This window comes from Gobio gobio (genome assembly GCF_949357685.1).
Source record: "Gobio gobio genome assembly, chromosome: 14".
Lineage (NCBI taxonomy): Eukaryota > Metazoa > Chordata > Actinopteri > Cypriniformes > Gobionidae > Gobio > Gobio gobio.
In genome coordinates, this window is record NC_137107.1 from 4,972,733 (window position 1) to 4,997,164 (window position 24,432).

Here is a 24,432-nt window from a genome sequence, read left to right on the forward strand (position 1 = left end):
TGTAATACAAAAAGTTGAAGTCTGAGACAACAGACGGTACATTCAGAAAAGAAGACATCTTATACATTATTTAGAATAACACAGTTTCATTCAAGTTCAGTGAATCCGACATGTCAAACGTGGTTCTTTGGCTGCCTCCACACATGTAGTCTCAGGTGAACTGATGATACCCTCTTAGCAGAGGATACTGAGATGTAGTCTAGACTAGACCGTGAAGACAAACACACAACTTGTTCTGCACTACTGCTGCATTTACAAATATAAAATGAACATCTCGAAGCTCGTAATACATCAACGCGAGTGCAAATAATGCATAAAGCACCACACAACATTCGACTGATCTGAAAGCAGTCACACAACAGAAACAATTATCTCCATGTCTGTTTGTACAGTGACTAGTGTTGTGACCATACACCTGGAAGATCACCGTCAATATATATCAGTATATTAGAAATCATGTACACAACTTCAACTGATGCATTTAATAATTGTTCTGGTAAATGAATCACTGGAGGATGAGAATAGCACAATATACACTTTAGTGGAATAATTCTACCGGGGTTCGTTTGGTGGCAAAAAAGAGTATTGACAGGAAACGTTTATGCTACATTTGGATAATTATATACCCTTTTGATGATGATGATGATGATGATGATATTAATTTGTATTTGGACACCACGTTCCTATTTGATTATCTGTGTTGTAAATGCATATAGAACATCCACTTATATCAATGCCACCAAACATCACTACAGAAAATGGCAGGTCACTCTTTACATTACAGCGCTCATGTGACTGTGTGTTCAGTATAATGGACAACTTGTATTAAATGTGTAATTATTTCGCCGGGAGTTTGATTGACAGGTGAGCGATCTGACCAATCATAATGCCTGTCTGACAATCAAACCAGAAAGAAAAGTGTTATTAGATTAACCTATGTGGACTTAACTTGAAAAATCGTGTGTATTTGACGTCTTTCCGTGGTTGAAACTAGTGTTGTAGTACTCGAGACCGGTCTTAAGACCATTTTTTGAAGGTCTTGGTCTTGTCTCGATCACATTTGTACTCGGCCTTGTCTTGGTCTCAGATTAGGTGGTCTTGACTACAACACTAGTTGAAACAACACACCTTCTGATGTTCATTCACGTTTATTTGGTGCTGTAACTAGTAGTAAACAGGAAGAGATCGGTTTATGTGCCGCTTGAACTGAGTCGGCACATTAAAGAGCCACAAAACGGCATTTACTGTATGAGTTTCTTAAAAAAATGACCATATTTGAAAGCTGAGACTTTGTTTCATACCTAAATGAACCTGCAATGGTGTTTTTCTGTGGAAACAGTTTACAGTATTTTGTATTTGCCCTCAGACCTTTCTGTGAATCAATTTGAAAATGTGTTCATGATGTATTTCTGTAGGTATTTTGAATTTCACTGCATGCATTCTCAAAATAAGAGCACAAAATTGTACCTTTTAAGGTCACTGGGGTGGTATCCTTAAGGGTACATTTTGTATTCGAGGTAGGCAAGTTCGGTCCTAGAGAGCTGATGTCCTGTAGAGTTTAGCTCCAACCCTACTAAGCCACCACAGTATCAAACTCATGGCTCCCAGCATGCATTGCAGCATTAAGTATGTCTCCATTGTTGAGATTCATATGCTGATTCTTGATATCTGTGTGCGTTTAAACTTTTCCCCCCCTAGAATGTGTTTAAAAATCAAAATTCAGAATGTCTGATCTGTGGCAAGAAAGTATTGTTGGTGAATATTATTTAGTACAATTTTTAGTCAGTGATGAGTTTAGTCAAACATTTTTCTTCATGATAATTTTTGTCTAAGGCTTCTTTTGATTTGAACAGATTGTGTTTTGTTAACACTGTTACAAATGGCCAACTAAATGAAACACTGATTACCATAATGGTGACCAAACATTTTCAATAAAACATCAACATCTAAACCTCCGTTAATTCTCAATAAGAGCTTCTATAGACGTCTTTCAGGACTGAACTTGCCTTCCCCTGCTCTAAGTAGAAGAAAACAATGGTATTATTGTACCCTAAAAGGACCAATTGTGTACCTTTAAAGGTAGAGTTATACGTTTTGTTCCCCAAGGAACTGTTCCACTGTACCGTTTTTCTGAGAGTGTGTACTGGATATTATCATTTTGCTATAACTATTGTATTTTTTGCCTCAGTATTTCATTGCATTGTAGTTATACTGTAACTACACTATGTGAACTGTGGTTAGTTGTATCTGGCATTCAAACAACAACTATAATTGTACATCCATCCTTCCATCTTCTAAGCCTGCGTTATGTATGGTCGCAGGGGAGTGTTGGTACATGTCCCAGCATGCCTCATACCGATGGCAGGGAACACCATAGACAGCTATAATTAATTGCCCAGTAGAGTCATTGTACAGTACGTACAGAAAGCCACTATAGTTAGTTTTACAGTATGTGCAGGTTATATGTTGACAGTAATGGAGCCCATACAGTGATGGAAAAAATGTGAGATGGGAAGAAAATTATGCAAATTACGCATTTTGCGTAACTTTTGTGTTCTCTCTTGCAAAACTATTGCATTCTCCCAAGATAACTCAAAGTGTTGTCAAAAACATAAATATTTCAATATGTATCAATACTGAAATATCTGAAAAGGTTCCAATACTCCTTTTCCTTTTGACTTTCTCTTCTCTCCATCCATCTCCTCTCACTCGTCTCATTCGCTCCGGTTGAATAGTGCTTGTATTGCTCATAATTGTACTAATTCCTGCAGGTTTTGCACTCATACCTAAAGCGTGCGCACCACTGATCTATATAAGTGGCGCTCTCAAACAGCTCGCGAGTACCAAACTGAGTTCTTTTTTCGTGGCTTATTGCGCTTAAACGGTCAAATACATACAAAATGATGTCAAAATGCCCGTCTTCACGAGTATTCAGGTAAGTACAGTCAGTTTTGGAACATAATTTTTGAGAGAAAATGCACGTTGTGTAACAGTATATTGGATCCGTGCATTTGCTCTTAAAGTGACAGCAGCCTAATAAAGCTGCTGCTGTCTGTAGCTTTAATTGTACCCATTAATCTGTATTTAATGTTTACAATGAAACTGTGTTATTTTTATATTTGATTACTTTCATTTCTGTAGTATTTCCCACCTGAATACTAACCTACTGTTAGACCCACCTGAAAAACTTAAAGCCATGTTTATTTCATTTATCTCTTTATTCTATTGTATTTATTTGTGCTGTCATTTGCAATTTGTTCTCTTTTTTTATTACAGACTGTTTACTTTTCTTTTCTTTTTGTAAATGTAGTTGAACGATTGTGTGTACGCTACTACAACAAAATTACCCCAATTATCAAAAGATTATGATATAACAAATTATCTGTAAGGCGGTATATATGGCAGTTTTCCCCATGGTATCGAATATCGAGATTTTTCAAGGTATCGTATCGAATTAGGAAATTCCAGTATCATGACAAGACTAATTTCTATAACTAAAGTTTTGCAAGCAAAGCTTCTGTGGGAATGCTAATTTTTGCAAGCAAATTATCCCTTTCTTGTGGGAAAGCAAAAGCATTGAAATTAAGTTAAGTTTTCGTCCCATCTCATTTCATTTTTACCATCATCATGTCCCTTCAGGAGCTCCATAAGTAAGTTACTGTTGATGTTATACAAAATTATTCCGTCATTACTGTACGTGTAACATGGCCACTGATATGAAAATGAAGAAAACTTGCACTTTCCCCATGGTCCCTTACTTACTACTCCGCCAAGAAGCAAGCCTTCCCGTCGTAACTCACATTTTGCGGATCAGTGCTTATTAGATTGAGAGAAAACAATGAAAAGGAAGCTTGCGAAACATTATTAGCTTTGCTTTTTGTGCAACCTCTAGTGGTAGGAAAGTGAACAGAATTTTTTGAGAGATTTAGAACACAACTCCAGTTCCTATTAACCCCTATTCTTTAATTTTGGCTTCAACAAAAAATTAGTAATTAGCTCCATGTTTTGTTTTCCAAACCATTGAAAATATTCCATGAAGTGTTTTTCCACCATGGTGTGCTACTAAATTGCCCAAATAATAAACATTTCTAATGCAACATGTGCTTTACAGACAGGCCACTACCACGACTGCGCTTTGATTCGAAGGCGCTACACATCGCTGGGTGTCCTCGGTCGCATGGTGAATCTGTAAGGCATGCATCCGCAACAAGCAATCCTCAAAGATCGGAGAATCTCAGGGTTCCTGAAGGCATATATCATGGGGTTAATGATGGAGTGGCAGATGGCTGGAAGAGCCGTGGCGTAAGTGTAGATCACCGGGAATCGTGTGTCCGCCACCAGCGAGTACATGGCGAGCGGGAACCAACAGAAAGCGAAAGTGCCCAGGATGGTGGTCAGGGTGGAGACCCCTTTCGTGGTGGAAGACGCATGCGACGCAGCGATAAACTGACGCTGAACTGCGATTTGCTGAGCGTGCCGGAAGGCGATCTTGCAGATCTGAAGGTACAACTGCAGAATGAGGGCGAATATCAGGAGGAAGGACACAGCGAGAGCCGCGGCGTTGCTTTTGTTCACCGGTCGACAGATGCTACAGGTGCTCTCGTCCTCCAGGCAGTTCCAGCCCAGCACTGGGAGTGAGCCGAGCAGGACACTGGTGGCCCACAGCAGAACCAGTGTGATGTAGGTGAAAGTGACCGTGCGCTCCGTGTGGTAGGTCAGCGCGTTGTACAGCGACAGGTAACGGTCCACGGTGATAGCCAGGATGTTGAGCACAGAGGCCGAGAAGGCTGTAATGAGGAGCCCGGCTGACAGTAGCGTGACGAACCCTGAATCAACGATGTAGGTTACGATGAAATTGAGGATCAGGCCCAGGCCGGCCAGGAGGTCGGCGAACGCCAGGCTCCCGATGAGGACGAACATGGGCGCTCTCAGAGTGGGCGTGTAGGAGATCAGGGCAATCACCACTGCGTTCTCGCAGGACATCAGCGTGCCCGTCACACACAGCAGCACGTCCCATGGGTTGAGGAGTACGGGCACCGGCACCGGCTCCAGCTCCCAGGACGGGACAGGCGACGCGTTTCTTCCCTCCAGCACATCCCAGTTGAAGAGAGAAGTGTTCTGGAGCAGGTTACTCATCGCTACAGCAGGAGCGCGGATCACTGGAAACGAGACAAGCACAAGAGTCACATAAGAGAGCATGATGACTTTATATCTCTCAATTCTGACTTTACATCACTCAATTCTGACTTTACATCACTCAATTCTGACTTTATATCTCTCAATTCTGACTTTATATCACTCAATTCTGACTTTACATCACTCAATTCTAATTTTACATCACTCAATTCTAATTTTACATCACTCAATTCTGACTTTACATCACTCAATTCTGACTTTACATCACTCAATTCTGACTTTATATCTCTCAATTCTGACTTTACATCACTCAATTCTGACTTTACATCACTCAATTCTGACTTTACATCACTCAATTCTGACTTTATATCTCTCAATTCTGACTTTACATCACTCAATTCTGACTTTACATCACTCAATTCTGACTTTACATCACTCAATTCTGACTTTACATCACTCAATTCTGACTTTACATCACTCAATTCTGACTTTACATCACTCAATTCTGACTTTACATCACTCAATTCTGACTTTACATCACTCAATTCTAATTTTACATCACTCAATTCTGACTTTACATCACTCAATTCTGACTTTACATCACTCAATTCTGACTTTACATCACTCAATTCTGACTTTACATCACTCAATTCTAATTTTACATCACTCAATTCTGACTTTACATCACTCAATTCTGACTTTACATCTCTCAATTCTGACTTTACATCACTCAATTCTAATTTTACATCTCTCAATTCTGACTTTACATCACTCAATTCTAATTTTACATCACTCAATTCTAATTTTACATCACTCAATTCTGACTTTATATCTCTCAATTCTGACTTTATATCTCTCAATTCTAATTTTACATCACTCAATTCTAATTTTACATCACTCAATTCTGACTTTATATCTCTCAATTCTGACTTTATATCTCTCAATTCTGACTTTATATCACTCAATTCTAATTTTACATCACTCAATTCTGACTTTACATCTCTCAATTCGGACTTTACATCACTCAATTCTAATTTTACATCACTCAATTCTGACTTTATATCTCTCAATTCTGACTTTACATCTCTCAATTCTAATTTTACATCACTCAATTCTAATTTTACATCACTCAATTCTGACTTTATATCTCTCAATTCTGACTTTATATCTCTCAAATCTGACTTTACGTCACTCAATTCTGACTTTATATCACTCAATTCTAATTTTACATCACTCAATTCTGACTTTATATCTCTCAATTCTGACTTTATATCTCTCAATTCTGACTTTATATCACTCAATTCTAATTTTACATCACTCAATTCTGACTTTATATCTCTCAATTCTGACTTTATATCTCTCAATTCTAATTTTACATCACTCAATTCTAATTTTACATCACTCAATTCTGACTTTATATCTCTCAATTCTGACTTTATATCTCTCAAATCTGACTTTACGTCACTCAATTCTGACTTTATATCACTCAATTCTAATTTTACATCACTCAATTCTGACTTTATATCTCTCAATTCTGACTTTATATCTCTCAATTCTGACTTTATATCACTCAATTCTAATTTTACATCACTCAATTCTGACTTTACATCTCTCAATTCGGACTTTACATCACTCAATTCTAATTTTACATCACTCAATTCTGACTTTATATCTCTCAATTCTGACTTTATATCTCTCAATTCTAATTTTACATCACTCAATTCTAATTTTACATCACTCAATTCTGACTTTATATCTCTCAATTCTGACTTTATATCTCTCAATTCTGACTTTATATCACTCAATTCTAATTTTACATCACTCAATTCTGACTTTATATCTCTCAATTCTGACTTTATATCTCTCAATTCTAATTTTACATCACTCAATTCTAATTTTACATCACTCAATTCTGACTTTATATCTCTCAATTCTGACTTTATATCTCTCAAATCTGACTTTACGTCACTCAATTCTGACTTTATATCACTCAATTCTAATTTTACATCACTCAATTCTGACTTTATATCTCTCAATTCTGACTTTATATCTCTCAATTCTGACTTTATATCTCTCAATTCTGACTTTATATCACTCAATTCTAATTTTACATCACTCAATTCTGACTTTACATCTCTCAATTCGGACTTTATATCACTCAATTCTAATTTCACATCACTCAATTCTGACTTTACATCACTCAATTCTAATTTTACATCACTCAATTCTGACTTTACATCTCTCAATTCTGACTTTACATCTCTCAATTCTGACTTTATATCTCTCAATTCTAATTTTACATCACTCAATTCTGACTTTACATCTCTCAATTCTGACTTTACATCACTCAATTCTAATTTTACATCACTCAATTCTGACTTTACATCTCTCAATTCTGACTTTACATCACTCAATTCTAATTTTACATCACTCAATTCTGACTTTACATCTCTCAATTCTGACTTTACATCTCTCAATTCTGACTTTACATCTCTCAATTCTGACTTTACATCTCTCAATTCTGACTTTACATCTCTCAATTCTGACTTTATATCTCTCAATTCTGACTTTACATCACTCAATTCTAATTGTACATCACTCAATTCTGACTTTACATCACTCAATTCTAATTGTACATCACTCAATTCTAATTTTACATCACTCAATTCTGACTTTACATCTCTCAATTCTGACTTTACATCTCTCAATTCTGACTTTACATCTCTCAATTCTGACTTTACATCTCTCAATTCTGACTTTACATCTCTCAATTCTGACTTTATATCTCTCAATTCTGACTTTACATCACTCAATTCTAATTGTACATCACTCAATTCTGACTTTACATCACTCAATTCTAATTGTACATCACTCAATTCTTACTTTATATCTCTCAATTCTGACTTTACATCTCACAATTCTGACTTTATATCTCTCAATTCTAATTTTACATCACTCAATTCTTACTTTATATCTCTCAATTCTGACTTTACATCTCTCAATTCTGACTTTACATCTCTCAATTCTGACTTTACATCTCTCTTTACATCTCTCAATTCTGACTTTATATCTCTCAATTCTGACTTTATATCACTCAATTCTAATTTTACATCACTCAATTCTTACTTTAAATCTCTCAATTCTGACTTTATATCACTCAATTCTGACTTTACATCTCTCAATTCTGAATTTACATCTCTCAATTCTGACTTTACATCTCTCAATTCTGACTTTACATCTCTCAATTCTGACTTTACATCTCTCAATTCTGACTTTACATCACTCAATTCTCATTTTACATCACTCAATTCTGACTTTATATCTCTCAATTCCGACTTTACATCTCTCAATTCTGATTTTATATCTCTCAATTCTGACTTTATATCTCTCAATTCTGACTTTATATCTCTCAATTCTGACTTTATATCTCTCAATTCTGACTTTACATCTCTCAATTCTAACTTTACATCTCTCAATTCTGACTTTACATCTCTCAATTCTGACTTTACATCACTCAATTCTGACTTTATATCTCTCAATCTCTCAATTCTGACTTTATATCACTCAATTCTAACTTTACATCACTCAATTCTGACTTTACATCTCTCAATTCTGACTTTACATTTCTCAATTCTGACTTTACATCTCTCAATTCTGACTTTACATCACTCAATTCTGACTTTATATCTCTCAATCTCTCAATTCTGACTTTACATCACTCAATTCTAACTTTACATCTCTCAATTCCAACTTTACATCTCTCAATTCTAACTTTACATCTCTCAATTCTGACTTTATATCTCTCAATTCTGACTTTATATCTCTCAATCTCTCAATTCTGACTTTACATCTCACAATTCTGACTTTACATCTCTCAATTCTGACTTTACATCTCTCAATTCTGACTTTACATCTCTCTTTACATCTCTCAATTCTGACTTTATATCTCTCAATTCTGACTTTATATCACTCAATTCTAATTTTACATCACTCAATTCTTACTTTAAATCTCTCAATTCTGACTTTATATCACTCAATTCTGACTTTACATCTCTCAATTCTGAATTTACATCTCTCAATTCTGACTTTACATCTCTCAATTCTGACTTTACATCACTCAATTCTCATTTAACATCACTCAATTCTGACTTTACATCTCTCAATTCTGATTTTATATCTCTCAATTCTGACTTTATATCTCTCAATTCTGACTTTATATCTCTCAATTCTGACTTTATATCTCTCAATTCTGACTTTACATCTCTCAATTCTGACTTTACATCTCTCAATTCTGACTTTACATCACTCAATTCTGACTTTATATCTCTCAATCTCTCAATTCTGACTTTATATCACTCAATTCTAACTTTACATCACTCAATTCTGACTTTACATCTCTCAATTCTGACTTTACATTTCTCAATTCTGACTTTACATCTCTCAATTCTGACTTTACATCACTCAATTCTGACTTTATATCTCTCAATCTCTCAATTCTGACTTTACATCACTCAATTCTAACTTTACATCTCTCAATTCTAACTTTACATCTCTCAATTCTAACTTTACATCTCTCAATTCTGACTTTATATCTCTCAATTCTGACTTTATATCTCTCAATCTCTCAATTCTGACTTTACATCTCTCAATTCTGACTTTATATCTCTCAATTCTGACTTTACATCACTCAATTCTAATTGTACATCACTCAATTCTGACTTTACATCACTCAATTCTAATTGTACATCACTCAATTCTTACTTTATATCTCTCAATTCTGACTTTACATCTCTCAATTCTGACTTTATATCTCTCAATTCTAATTTTACATCACTCAATTCTTACTTTATATCTCTCAATTCTGACTTTACATCTCTCAATTCTGACTTTACATCTCTCAATTCTGACTTTACATCTCTCTTTACATCTCTCAATTCTGACTTTATATCACTCAATTCTGACTTTACTTCACTCAATTCTAATTTTACATCACTCAATTCTTACTTTAAATCTCTCAATTCTGACTTTATATCACTCAATTCTGACTTTACATCTCTCAATTCTGAATTTACATCTCTCAATTCTGACTTTACATCTCTCAATTCTGACTTTACATCTCTCTTTACATCTCTCAATTCTGACTTTATATCTCTCAATTCTGACTTTACATCACTCAATTCTAATTTTACATCACTCAATTCTTACTTTAAATCTCTCAATTCTGACTTTATATCACTCAATTCTGACTTTACATCTCTCAATTCTGAATTTACATCTCTCAATTCTGACTTTACATCTCTCAATTCTGACTTTACATCACTCAATTCTCATTTTACATCACTCAATTCTGACTTTATATCTCTCAATTCCGACTTTACATCTCTCAATTCTGACTTTATATCTCTCAATTCTGACTTTATATCTCTCAATTCTGACTTTATATCTCTCAATTCTGACTTTACATCTCTCAATTCTAACTTTACATCTCTCAATTCTGACTTTACATCTCTCAATTCTGACTTTACATCACTCAATTCTGACTTTATATCTCTCAATCTCACAATTCTGACTTTATATCACTCAATTCTAACTTTACATCACTCAATTCTGACTTTACATCTCTCAATTCTGACTTTATATCTCTCAATCTCTCAATTCTGACTTTATATCACTCAATTCTAACTTTACATCACTCAATTCTGATTTTACATCTCTCAATTCTGACTTTACATCACTCAATTCTAACTTTACATCACTCAATTCTGACTTTACATTTCTCAATTCTGACTTTACATCTCTCAATTCTGACTTTACATCACTCAATTCTGACTTTATATCTCTCAATCTCTCAATTCTGACTTTACATCACTCAATTCTAACTTTACATCTCTCAATTCTAACTTTACATCTCTCAATTCTGACTTTATATCTCTCAATCTCTCAATTCTGACTTTATATCACTCAATTCTAACTTTACATCACTCAATTCTGATTTTACATCTCTCAATTCTGACTTTACATCACTCAATTCTAACTTTACATCACTCAATTCTGACTTTACATTTCTCAATTCTGACTTTATATCTCTCAATCTCTCAATTCTGACTTTATATCACTCAATTCTAACTTTACATCTCTCAATTCTGACTTTATATCTCTCAATCTCTCAATTCTGACTTTATATCACTCAATTCTAACTTTACATCACTCAATTCTGACTTTACATCTCTCAATTCTGACTTTATATCTCTCAATTCTGACTTTATATCTCTCAATCTCTCTATTCTGACTTTATATCTCTCAATCTCTCAATTCTGACTTTATATCTCTCAATCTCTCAATTCTGACTTTATATCACTCAATTCTGACTTTATATCTCTCAATTCTGACTTTACATCTCTCAATTCTGACTTTATATCTCTCAATCTCTCTATTCTGACTTTATATCTCTCAATCTCTCAATTCTGACTTTATATCTCTCAATCTCTCAATTCTGACTTTATATCTCTCAATCTCTCAATTCTGACTTTATATCTCTCAATCTCTCAATTCTGACTTTATATCTCTCAATCTCTCAATTCTGACTTTATATCACTCAATTCTGACTTTATATCTCTCAATTCTGACTTTACATCTCTCAATTCTGACTTTATATCTCTCAATCTCTCTATTCTGACTTTATATCTCTCAATCTCTCAATTCTGACTTTATATCTCTCAATCTCTCAATTCTGACTTTATATCTCTCAATCTCTCAATTCTGACTTTATATCACTCAATTCTGACTTTACATCTCTCAATTCTAACTTTATATCTCTCAATCTCTCTCTTCTGACTTTATATCTCTCAATCTCTCAATTCTGACTTTATATCACTCAATTCTGACTTTATATCTCTCAATCTCTCTCTTCTGACTTTATATCTCTCAATCTCTCAATTCTGACTTTATATCACTCAATTCTGACTTTACATCACTCAATTCTAACTTTACATCACTAAATTCTAACTTTACATCACTCAATTCTGAGACAAAATGTGAGAATTGCGAGTTGTAAACACAACTGTGAGATAAAAAGTCGCAATTATCTTTTAAAATGTTTTATTCTGTGCCGGAAACAAGCTTCCATCCCTTTAAGCCACAAGGCCAAACCGTGAGTGTGAGAGTGTGTGGTCTTTCACTCTTGGTCTCAGGAATGAGGATCGGGTGTACAAGGGGCAAACGGTGATGGGGTCAGTCTGTGATGATCAATGAGAGGCTAATGTCATCATTCCCTGTCATAACTGGTCCAGGTTTATCTCCCTGCCCTTGACTGAGATTGCAGAGGAACGGAGACTCCTCTGGTGATGAGGGGAGCCTGCCCTCATTTTTTACATGCAAATTATGCATAATTACGTACAGCTAACCCTAATCCTACCCTAACCCTATAGTAAGTACATGTAGTTACTATTCCTCAGTACTTAAATGTATAAATACACTGTAATGGGGACGCGTTCAGATAAAGCGTAACCAAATCTGATTTTGCGCAAGTGAGATGAGTAAATGCATTACAGGAAACACAATAAGCATCATGTTTACACACACCGCCTCTGCTCTTACTCGCAATTTCACTCAACATGGCGACAGGAGAGCTGTCAATCAATTCACGGGAAAACAAAGTCACTTGCATTCCTTATTTGAAAAAGAGATATTTGGTCGTAAATTGTAAAAGTAATGCACTACTGTACTAGTTACTCGAAAAAAGTAATCTGATTACATAACTTGAGTTGAGCTGAATAACAATTTCTGTAGAGATGCTTATAGAGTGGTGCAGGGATGATGTTTCTACATTCATGAGCAGAAACGGTGTGTGAGAACCATTACTTGACGATACTTGAATGTTTTGTTCTACAATCTTTCTGAAAATCTGCACATTTTGAAGCTTTTTTTTTAACTTACGGTCTAATAAGTTGGGCTGTGAGTGTGTGCAGTTTATGTTGTAGAACAAAATGTTCAAATATCATCAAGTTTATCTTATTCTACTCATGAACAATACTAGACTGATTTAAATCAACCCTCCTGAAAAAAACCCAAAAAACAATAGAAACCCTTAAAGAAATTGTAATGGTTTTCATGGTTATAATGGGAAATGTTTTGGTTTTTAATGGAAGCTTTAATGTGTTTTTACTGGTAATTTGTTGCCTTCTATTGGTGGAATATTAAATCCTAATGTAATGTTGTCCTAATGTAAAACACACTACAGGACAGGGGCTGCCAGGTCAGTGTCTCAAAACCAGCCCAAAGGCCAACCAAAAATAACCCAACACAAGCCCAGTGACCAAAACTCAACTCCCATACCCAAAATACATATTTCACAGTCACTTTTAAGCTTTATGCACAATGTCATCTTGAACATTTCTTCATGAGTGAGCTCAAAGGCCTCTTTCACACACACACACACACACAGCCGTGGATCATCAGGGAACGACACTCAGTATTGAGAATTAATGGTTCAGAAACTCTAGAACGTTGTTATTTTAATAAATGCAGCTTTTTTTGTCTATATGTAAACATTGTTTATGTAAAATATCTTATTATACAGCACTAAATAAAAAATAACATGCACTTTCTATGATTCTGCAAGCGGTTCACATACTTTTTCTTGCCACTGCATCTGTTTATTAATGTGAAGCTGCTTTGAAACAATCTGTATTGTATAACGCACTTTATAAATAAATATGACTTGACTTACCTTGACTTAAAGGCACAATATGTATTTTTTCGCCGCTAGCGGTCGTTTATTCAAAACAAAGATGGCGCCTTGATTTGCGTAGCTTTTATTCATGTGTGTGTGTGTGTCTGTGTGTGTGTGTGTGTGCGCGTGCGTGTGCATTCACTCAACGCTACTATGAGACACTGGGCGATTGGGTTGTTTTAACCCAGTGATTTGGATCTGGTTGTTTTAACCCAGTGATTGGGTTGTTTTAAACCCAGCGATTGGGTTGTTTTAACCCAGTGATTTGGATCTGGTTGTTTTAACCCAGTGATTGGGTTGTTTTAAACCCAGCAATTGGGTTGTTTTAACCCAGTGATTTGGATCTGGTTGTTTTAACCCAGCAATTTGGTTGTTTTAACCCAGCGATTGTGTTGTTTTAACCCAGTGATTTGGATCTGGTTGTTTTAACCCAGCGATTGGGTTGTTTTTAACCCAGTGATTTGGATCTGGTTGTTTTTAACCCAGCGATTGGGTTGTTTTAACCCAGTGATTTGGATCTGGTTGTTTTAACCCAGCGATTGGGTTGTTTTTAACCCAGCGATTGGGTTGTTTTAACTCAGTGATTTGGATCTGGTTGTTTTTAACCCAGTGATTGTGTTGTTTTAACCCAGCGATTGTGTTGTTTTAACCCAGCAATTGGGTTGTTTTTAACCCAGCGATTGTGTTGTTTTTAACCCAGCGATTGTGTTGTTTTTAACCCAGTGATTGTGTTGTTTTAACCCAGCGATTGTGTTGTTTTAACCCAGCAATTGGGTTGTTTTAACCCAGCGATTGGGTTGTTTTAACCCAGCGATTGGGTTGCTTTAACCCAGCGATTGTGTTGTTTTAACCCAGCGATTGGGTTGTTTTAACACAGCGATTGGGTTGTTTTAACCCAGCGATTGGGTTGTTTTAACACAGTGATTGTGTTGTTTCAACCCAGCGATTGGGTTGTTTTTAACCCAGCGGCGATTGGGTTGTTTTAACCCAGCGATCGGGTTGTTTTTAACCCAGCGATTGGGTTATTTTTAACCCAGTGATTGTGTTGTTTTAACCCAGCGATTGGGTTGTTTTAACCCAGCGATTGTGTTGTTTTTAATCCAGCGATTGTGTTGTTTTAACACAGTGATTGTGTTGTTTCAACCCAGCGATTGTGTTGTTTCAACCCAGCGATTGTGTTGTTTTTAACCCAGCGATTGTGTTGTTTTTAACCCAGCGATTGTGTTGTTTTTAACCCAGCGATTGTGTTGTTTTAACCCAGCAATTGGGTTGTTTTAACCCAGCGATTGTGTTGTTTTTAATCCAGCGATTGTGTTGTTTTAACACAGCGATTGTGTTGTTTCAACCCAGCGATTGTGTTGTTTCAACCCAGCGATTGTGTTGTTTTTAACCCAGCGATTGTGTTGTTTTTAACCCAGCGATTGTGTTGTTTTAACACAGTGATTGTGTTGTTTCAACCCAGCGATTGTGTTGTTTTTAACCCAGCGATTGGGTTGTTTTTAACCCAGCGATTGTGTTGTTTTTAACCCAGCGATTGTGTTGTTTTAACCCAGCGATTGTGTTGTTTTTAACCCAGCAATTGTGTTGTTTTTAACCCAGCGATTGTGTTGTTTTTAACCCAGCAATTGTGTTGTTTTTAACCCAGCGATAGGGTTGTTTTAACTTGTTCACACTGCAGTGAGCGAGATCATATTAGGCGGTAAATCAACAACAGCAGATTCACACAACAAGACTGTGTTGAGCCGGAGAATCATTAGTTTCTGTCCATCAATGATCCAAACAGTGTCTAATAAAACACATCAGATATTAAAGCGGCGCTAGTGTTTCCATGATTTCTACAAAATAACACAGAATCACTTATTTCTCTGGATTTAAACATTCTTGGAAACATTTGGGATAATGTAAGAACACAAGTATAAATATATAACACTGTTCTAGTGGATTTTGGATATTTTAATCCTAAAAAACTTACATATTGTGCCTTTAAAATATACCAGTGCTACCAACCTGACCTGTCACAGATCTGTTCAAAGAGGATGGGCTATTTTTAGCCCTCTGCTGCATGTACAATAAAGGGCTATATTTAACTGAGCTAATAATCCAGCTTCTTAACTGAGGTAAAAATATCATGCACACATTGTTGTAAAACCCAGACTCGCTGTGTAAAGACTGGTACCGACCACTGAACGGGCTCGCGTCTCCATCCCTCCTCCGCCAAGAGAAGAATAGATGAGGCTCAGGAGCGCGTCCCGTGCCACGCGCATCTTTTGGGGATGGAATTGAAGAGGTGGTTGAGAGGGAATCTGTCGGCTTGCTTCTGCTTCTGCTTCTGCTGCTGTTGTTATGTTTTCATGGTTTTAATGTGTGCTCGCGCGGGTCTCTCACCTGTGCAGCCTCGGCTTGTCATTCCGATCGGAACGCGTCGCGTTGGCCGTTCACAGACAGCGGCGCCTGCTTGTTCGCATCTGATTGGTCGCTGGGATGACTCGCACAGCAGACGTCAATGGCTCGGTATGATTCAGAATCAGAGCATGTGGGACAGAAACACACACACACACACACACACACACACACCCCTTTCTTTCACAATCACAACACCACCTACACCGCCAACGCGACGCGACGAAACCAGAAAGAATCCTGACGCGACGCGGTGAAACGCGCAGGGTTGCGCGCCATTCTTTTCTTTTTATTATTAAACATTTACTTACAAAATACAAGAGTGAAGAGCCATAAGCCAGAAAAAAAGAGAGCCAGAGGTTCAGGGAAGGACAAACATTACCTCAGATTTGAATTCAGAGAAAGAAAGAAAAATAAAACTAAACAAATAAATGAGGAAGTATCAATTAAAAACAATCCTCCCGACAAAACATAAAATAATAATAATTAAATAAATTATACAGAAACGCCCAAAAGTGAGCATACATTCACAGTTTTAGTTGCCTTTTGTTACAGGAGGTAGATAATGATTTAATATAGCATTATTTTATACAGCAGTTGGGTTAAATGTTAGCTTAAAACAACCCAATCGCTGTGTTAAAACAATCCAATCGCTGGGTTAAAAACAACCCAATCGCTGTGTTAAAACAATCCAATCGCTGGGTTAAAAACAACCCAATCGCTGGGTTAAAAACAACCCAATCGCTGGGTTAAAAACAACCCAATAGCTGTGTTAAAACAACCCAATCGCTGTGTCAAAACAACCCAATCGCTGTGTTAAAACAACCCAATAGCTGTGTTAAAACAACCCAATAGCTGTGTTAAAACAACCCAATCAATCTCTGGGTAAAAAACAAACCAATCAATCGCTGGGTTAAAACAACCCAATCGCTGTGTTAAAACAACCCAATCAATCTCTGGGTAAAAAACAAACCAATCAATCGCTGGGTTAAAACAACCCAATCAATCTCTGTGTTAAAACAACCCAATCAATCGCTGTGTTAAAACAACCCAATCAATCTCTGTGTTAAAACAACCCAATCAATCTCTGTGTTAAAACAACCCAATCAATCGCTGTGTTAAAACAACCCAATCAATCGCTGTGTTAAAACAACCAAATCAATCTCTGTGTTAAAACAACCCAATCAATCGCTGTGTTAAAACAACCCAATCAATCTCTGTGTTAAAACAACCCAATCAATCGCTGTGTTAAAACAACCCAATCAATCGCTGGGTTAAAACAACCCAATCAATCGCTGGGTTAAAACAACCCAATCAATCGCTGTGTTAAAACAACCCAATCAATCACTGTGTTAAAACAACCCAATCAATCGCTGTGTTAAAACAACCCAATCAATCACTGTGTTAAAACAACCCAATCAATCGCTGGGTTAAAACAACCCAATCAATCACTGTGTTAAAACAACCCAATCAATCGCTGTGTTAAAACAACCCAATCAATCGCTGTGTTAAAACAATCCAATCAATCGCTGTGTTAAAACAACCCAATCAATCGCTGTGTTAAAACAATCCAATCAATCTCTGTGTTAAAACAACCCAATCAATCTCTGTGTTAAAACAACCCAATCAATCTCTGTGTTAAAACAACCCAATCAATCGCTGTGTTAAAACAACCCAATCAATCGCTGTGTTAAAACAACCCAATCAATCGCTGGGTTAAAACAACCCAATCAATCTCTGTGTTAAAACAACCCAATCAATCGCTGTGTTAAAACAACCCAATCAATCACTGTGTTAAAACAACCCAATCAATCGCTGGGTTAAAACAACCCAATCAATCGCTGGGTTAAAACAACCCAATCAATCGCTGTGTTAAAACAACCCAATCAATCACTGTGTTAAAACAACCCAATCAATCGCTGTGTTAAAACAACCCAATCAATCACTGTGTTAAAACAACCCAATCAATCGCTGGGTTAAAACAACCCAATCAATCACTGTGTTAAAACAACCCAATCAATCGCTGTGTTAAAACAACCCAATCAATCGCTGTGTTAAAACAATCCAATCAATCGCTGTGTTAAAACAATCCAATCAATCGCTGTGTTAAAACAACCCAATCAATCGCTGTGTTAAAACAACCCAATCAATCGCTGTGTTAAAACAACCCAATCAATCGCTGTGTTAAAACAACCCAATCAATCGCTGTGTTAAAACAACCCAATCAATCGCTGTGTTAAAACAACCCAATCACTGGGTTAAAACAACCCAATCAATCGCTGTGTTAAAACAACCCAATCAATCACTGTGTTAAAACAACCCAATCAATCGCTGTGTTAAAACAACCCAATCAATCACTGTGTTAAAACAACCCAATCAATCGCTGTGTTAAAACAACCCAATCAATCACTGTGTTAAAACAACCCAATCAATCACTGTGTTAAAACAACCCAATCAATCGCTGTGTTAAAACAACCCAATCAATCACTGTGTTAAAACAACCCAATCAATCACTGTGTTAAAACAACCCAATCAATCACTGTGTTAAAACAACCCAATCAATCACTGTGTTAAAACAACCCAATCAATCGCTGGGTTAAAACAACCCAATCAATCACTGTGTTAAAACAACCCAATCAATCACTGTGTTAAAACAACCCAATCAATCACTGTGTTAAAACAACCCAATCAATCGCTGTGTTAAAACAACCCAATCAATCACTGTGTTAAAACAACCCAATCAATCACTGTGTTAAAACAACCCAATCAATCACTGTGTTAAAACAACCCAATCAATCACTGTGTTAAAACAACCCAATCAATCGCTGTGTTAAAACAACCCAATCAATCGCTGTGTTAAAACAACCCAATCAATCGCTGTGTTAAAACAGCCCAATCAATCGGTGTGTTAAAACAACTCAATCAATCACTGTGTTAAAACAACCCAATCAATCGCTGTGTTAAAACAACCCAATCAATCGCTGTGTTAAAACAACCCAATCAATCGGTGTGTTAAAACAACCCAATCAATCGCTGTGTTAAAACAACCCAATCAATCGGTGTGTTAAAACAACCCAATCAATCGGTGTGTTAAAACAACCCAATCAATCACTGTGTTAAAACAACCCAATCAATCGGTGTGTTAAAACAACCCAATCAATCACTGTGTTAAAACAACCCAATCAATCGGTGTGTTAAAACAACCCAATCAATCGCTGTGTTAAAACAACCCAATCGCTGTGTTAAAACAACTCAATCAATCACTGTGTTAAAACAACCCAATCAATCGCTGTGTTAAAACAACCCAATCAATCGCTGTGTTAAAACAACTCAATCAATCGCTGTGTTAAAACAACCCAATCAATCGCTGTGTTAAAACAACCCAATCACTGGGTTAAAACAACCCAATCAATCGCTGTGTTAAAACAACCCAATCAATCGCTGTGTTAAAACAACCCAATCAACCGTTGTGTTAAAACAACCCAATCAACCGTTGTGTTAAAACAACCCAATCAACCGCTGTGTTAAAACAACCCAATCAACCGTTGTGTTAAAACAACCCAATCAACCGATGTGTTAAAACAACCCAATCAACCGTTGTGTTAAAACAACCCAATCAACCGCTGTGTTAAAACAACCCAATCAACCGTTGTGTTAAAACAACCCAATCAACCGATGTGTTAAAACAACCCAATCAACCACTGGGTTAAAACAACCCAATCAACCGCTGGGTTAAAACAACCCAATCAATCGCTGTGTTAAAACAACCCAATCAATCGCTGTGTTAAAACAACCCAATCAATCGCTGTGTTAAAACAACCCAATCGCTGGGTTAAAACAACCCAATCACTGGGTTAAAACAACCCAATCACTGGGTTAAAACAACCCAATCAATCGCTGTGTTAAAACAACCCAATCGCTGTGTTAAAACAACCCAATCGCTGTGTTAAAACAACCCAATCAATCACTGTGTTAAAACAACCCAATCAATCGCTGTGTTAAAACAACCCAATCAATCGCTGTGTTAAAACAACCCAATCAATCACTGTGTTAAAACAACCCAATCAATCGCTGTGTTAAAACAACCCAATCAATCACTGTGTTAAAACAACCCAATCAATCACTGTGTTAAAACAACCCAATCAATCGCTGTGTTAAAACAACCCAATCAATCGGTGTGTTAAAACAACTCAATCAATCACTGTGTTAAAACAACCCAATCAATCGCTGTGTTAAAACAACCCAATCAATCGCTGTGTTAAAACAACCCAATCAATCGGTGTGTTAAAACAACCCAATCAATCGCTGTGTTAAAACAACCCAATCAATCGGTGTGTTAAAACAACCCAATCAATCGGTGTGTTAAAACAACCCAATCAATCACTGTGTTAAAACAACCCAATCAATCGGTGTGTTAAAACAACCCAATCAATCACTGTGTTAAAACAACCCAATCAATCGGTGTGTTAAAACAACCCAATCAATCGCTGTGTTAAAACAACCCAATCAATCGCTGTGTTAAAACAACTCAATCAATCACTGTGTTAAAACAACCCAATCAATCGCTGTGTTAAAACAACCCAATCAATCGCTGTGTTAAAACAACCCAATCAATCGCTGTGTTAAAACAACCCAATCACTGGGTTAAAACAACCCAATCAATCGCTGTGTTAAAACAACCCAATCAATCGCTGTGTTAAAACAACCCAATCAACCGTTGTGTTAAAACAACCCAATCAACCGTTGTGTTAAAACAACCCAATCAACCGCTGTGTTAAAACAACCCAATCAACCGTTGTGTTAAAACAACCCAATCAACCGCTGTGTTAAAACAACCCAATCAACCACTGGGTTAAAACAACCCAATCAACCACTGGGTTAAAACAACCCAATCAACCGTTGTGTTAAAACAACCCAATCAACCGCTGTGTTAAAACAACCCAATCAACCACTGGGTTAAAACAACCCAATCAACCACTGGGTTAAAACAACCCAATCAACCGCTGGGTTAAAACAACCCAATCAATCACTGTGTTAAAACAACCCAATCAATCACTGTGTTAAAACAACCCAATCAATCACTGTGTTAAAACAACCCAATCAATCGCTGGGTTAAAACAACCCAATCAATCACTGTGTTAAAACAACCCAATCAATCACTGTGTTAAAACAACCCAATCAATCACTGTGTTAAAACAACCCAATCAATCGCTGTGTTAAAACAACCCAATCAATCACTGTGTTAAAACAACCCAATCAATCACTGTGTTAAAACAACCCAATCAATCACTGTGTTAAAACAACCCAATCAATCACTGTGTTAAAACAACCCAATCAATCGCTGTGTTAAAACAACCCAATCAATCGCTGTGTTAAAACAACCCAATCAATCGCTGTGTTAAAACAGCCCAATCAATCGGTGTGTTAAAACAACTCAATCAATCACTGTGTTAAAACAACCCAATCAATCGCTGTGTTAAAACAACCCAATCAATCGCTGTGTTAAAACAACCCAATCAATCGGTGTGTTAAAACAACCCAATCAATCGCTGTGTTAAAACAACCCAATCAATCGGTGTGTTAAAACAACCCAATCAATCGGTGTGTTAAAACAACCCAATCAATCACTGTGTTAAAACAACCCAATCAATCGGTGTGTTAAAACAACCCAATCAATCACTGTGTTAAAACAACCCAATCAATCGGTGTGTTAAAACAACCCAATCAATCGCTGTGTTAAAACAACCCAATCGCTGTGTTAAAACAACTCAATCAATCACTGTGTTAAAACAACCCAATCAATCGCTGTGTTAAAACAACCCAATCAATCGCTGTGTTAAAACAACTCAATCAATCGCTGTGTTAAAACAACCCAATCAATCGCTGTGTTAAAACAACCCAATCACTGGGTTAAAACAACCCAATCAATCGCTGTGTTAAAACAACCCAATCAATCGCTGTGTTAAAACAACCCAATCAACCGTTGTGTTAAAACAACCCAATCAACCGTTGTGTTAAAACAACCCAATCAACCGCTGTGTTAAAACAACCCAATCAACCGTTGTGTTAAAACAACCCAATCAACCGATGTGTTAAAACAACCCAATCAACCGTTGTGTTAAAACAACCCAATCAACCGCTGTGTTAAAACAACCCAATCAACCGTTGTGTTAAAACAACCCAATCAACCGATGTGTTAAAACAACCCAATCAACCACTGGGTTAAAACAACCCAATCAACCGCTGGGTTAAAACAACCCAATCAATCGCTGTGTTAAAACAACCCAATCAATCGCTGTGTTAAAACAACCCAATCAATCGCTGTGTTAAAACAACCCAATCGCTGGGTTAAAACAACCCAATCACTGGGTTAAAACAACCCAATCACTGGGTTAAAACAACCCAATCAATCGCTGTGTTAAAACAACCCAATCGCTGTGTTAAAACAACCCAATCGCTGTGTTAAAACAACCCAATCAATCACTGTGTTAAAACAACCCAATCAATCGCTGTGTTAAAACAACCCAATCAATCGCTGTGTTAAAACAACCCAATCAATCACTGTGTTAAAACAACCCAATCAATCGCTGTGTTAAAACAACCCAATCAATCACTGTGTTAAAACAACCCAATCAATCACTGTGTTAAAACAACCCAATCAATCGCTGTGTTAAAACAACCCAATCAATCGGTGTGTTAAAACAACTCAATCAATCACTGTGTTAAAACAACCCAATCAATCGCTGTGTTAAAACAACCCAATCAATCGCTGTGTTAAAACAACCCAATCAATCGGTGTGTTAAAACAACCCAATCAATCGCTGTGTTAAAACAACCCAATCAATCGGTGTGTTAAAACAACCCAATCAATCGGTGTGTTAAAACAACCCAATCAATCACTGTGTTAAAACAACCCAATCAATCGGTGTGTTAAAACAACCCAATCAATCACTGTGTTAAAACAACCCAATCAATCGGTGTGTTAAAACAACCCAATCAATCGCTGTGTTAAAACAACCCAATCAATCGCTGTGTTAAAACAACTCAATCAATCACTGTGTTAAAACAACCCAATCAATCGCTGTGTTAAAACAACCCAATCAATCGCTGTGTTAAAACAACCCAATCAATCGCTGTGTTAAAACAACCCAATCACTGGGTTAAAACAACCCAATCAATCGCTGTGTTAAAACAACCCAATCAATCGCTGTGTTAAAACAACCCAATCAACCGTTGTGTTAAAACAACCCAATCAACCGTTGTGTTAAAACAACCCAATCAACCGCTGTGTTAAAACAACCCAATCAACCGTTGTGTTAAAACAACCCAATCAACCGCTGTGTTAAAACAACCCAATCAACCACTGGGTTAAAACAACCCAATCAACCACTGGGTTAAAACAACCCAATCAACCGTTGTGTTAAAACAACCCAATCAACCGCTGTGTTAAAACAACCCAATCAACCACTGGGTTAAAACAACCCAATCAACCACTGGGTTAAAACAACCCAATCAACCGCTGGGTTAAAACAACCCAATCAATCGCTGTGTTAAAACAACCCAATCAATCGCTGTGTTAAAACAACCCAATCAATCGCTGTGTTAAAACAACCCAATCAATCGCTGTGTTAAAACAACCCAATCAATCGCTGGGTTAAAACAACAAGTTAAAGTTGAGTTGTACTGTTTTTTGCAGGGCCCTCGTGACTCATTTACTGAAGTAGTTTCGCTACAGTACTATAACCAGCACTGGTAAGGGCTCGCAATTATATTAGATTAACAAAAGGATGTCTCGAGTCAGTGACTACACTCTAAAAAATGCTGGGTTAAAAACAACCCAAGTTGGGTTGAAAATGGACCAATCCAGCAATTGGGTTGTTTTAAGCAAACATTTAACCCAAACGCTGGGTTAAAACAACCCAATTGCTGGATTGGTCCATTTTCAACCCAACTTGGGTTATTTTAAACCCAGCATTTTTTAGAGTGTAGTTTGTCTTTCAATTTGCTCGTCACGTGATCTTGCGTCATTTTATGAAGATCAAACCCCCACTGTCTTACTACACGTGTTCACAACATCACCCAAATGCAAACAACTACACATTTACACAAGAGACATCCACACTACAACTACACATTTACACAAGAGACATCCACACTACAACTAC

At 36.8% G+C, this 24,432-nt stretch overlaps 1 protein-coding gene across 1 annotated transcript; it reads right to left on the reverse strand.

Moving 5' to 3' along the window:
* Window positions 1-3,237: 3,237 nt before the first annotated feature.
* gpr185a (G protein-coupled receptor 185 a) lies at window positions 3,238-16,328 on the reverse strand. The gene is made up of 2 exons (XM_079834920.1): window positions 16,048-16,328; window positions 3,238-5,159 (listed from the first exon to the last, which is right to left on the reverse strand). The coding sequence occupies exon 2, from the start codon at window positions 5,134-5,136 to the stop codon at window positions 4,150-4,152; it is 987 nt and encodes a 328-aa protein (XP_079691046.1). The 5' UTR covers window positions 5,137-5,159; window positions 16,048-16,328; the 3' UTR covers window positions 3,238-4,149.
* Between the last annotated feature and the right edge of the window lie 8,104 nt (window positions 16,329-24,432).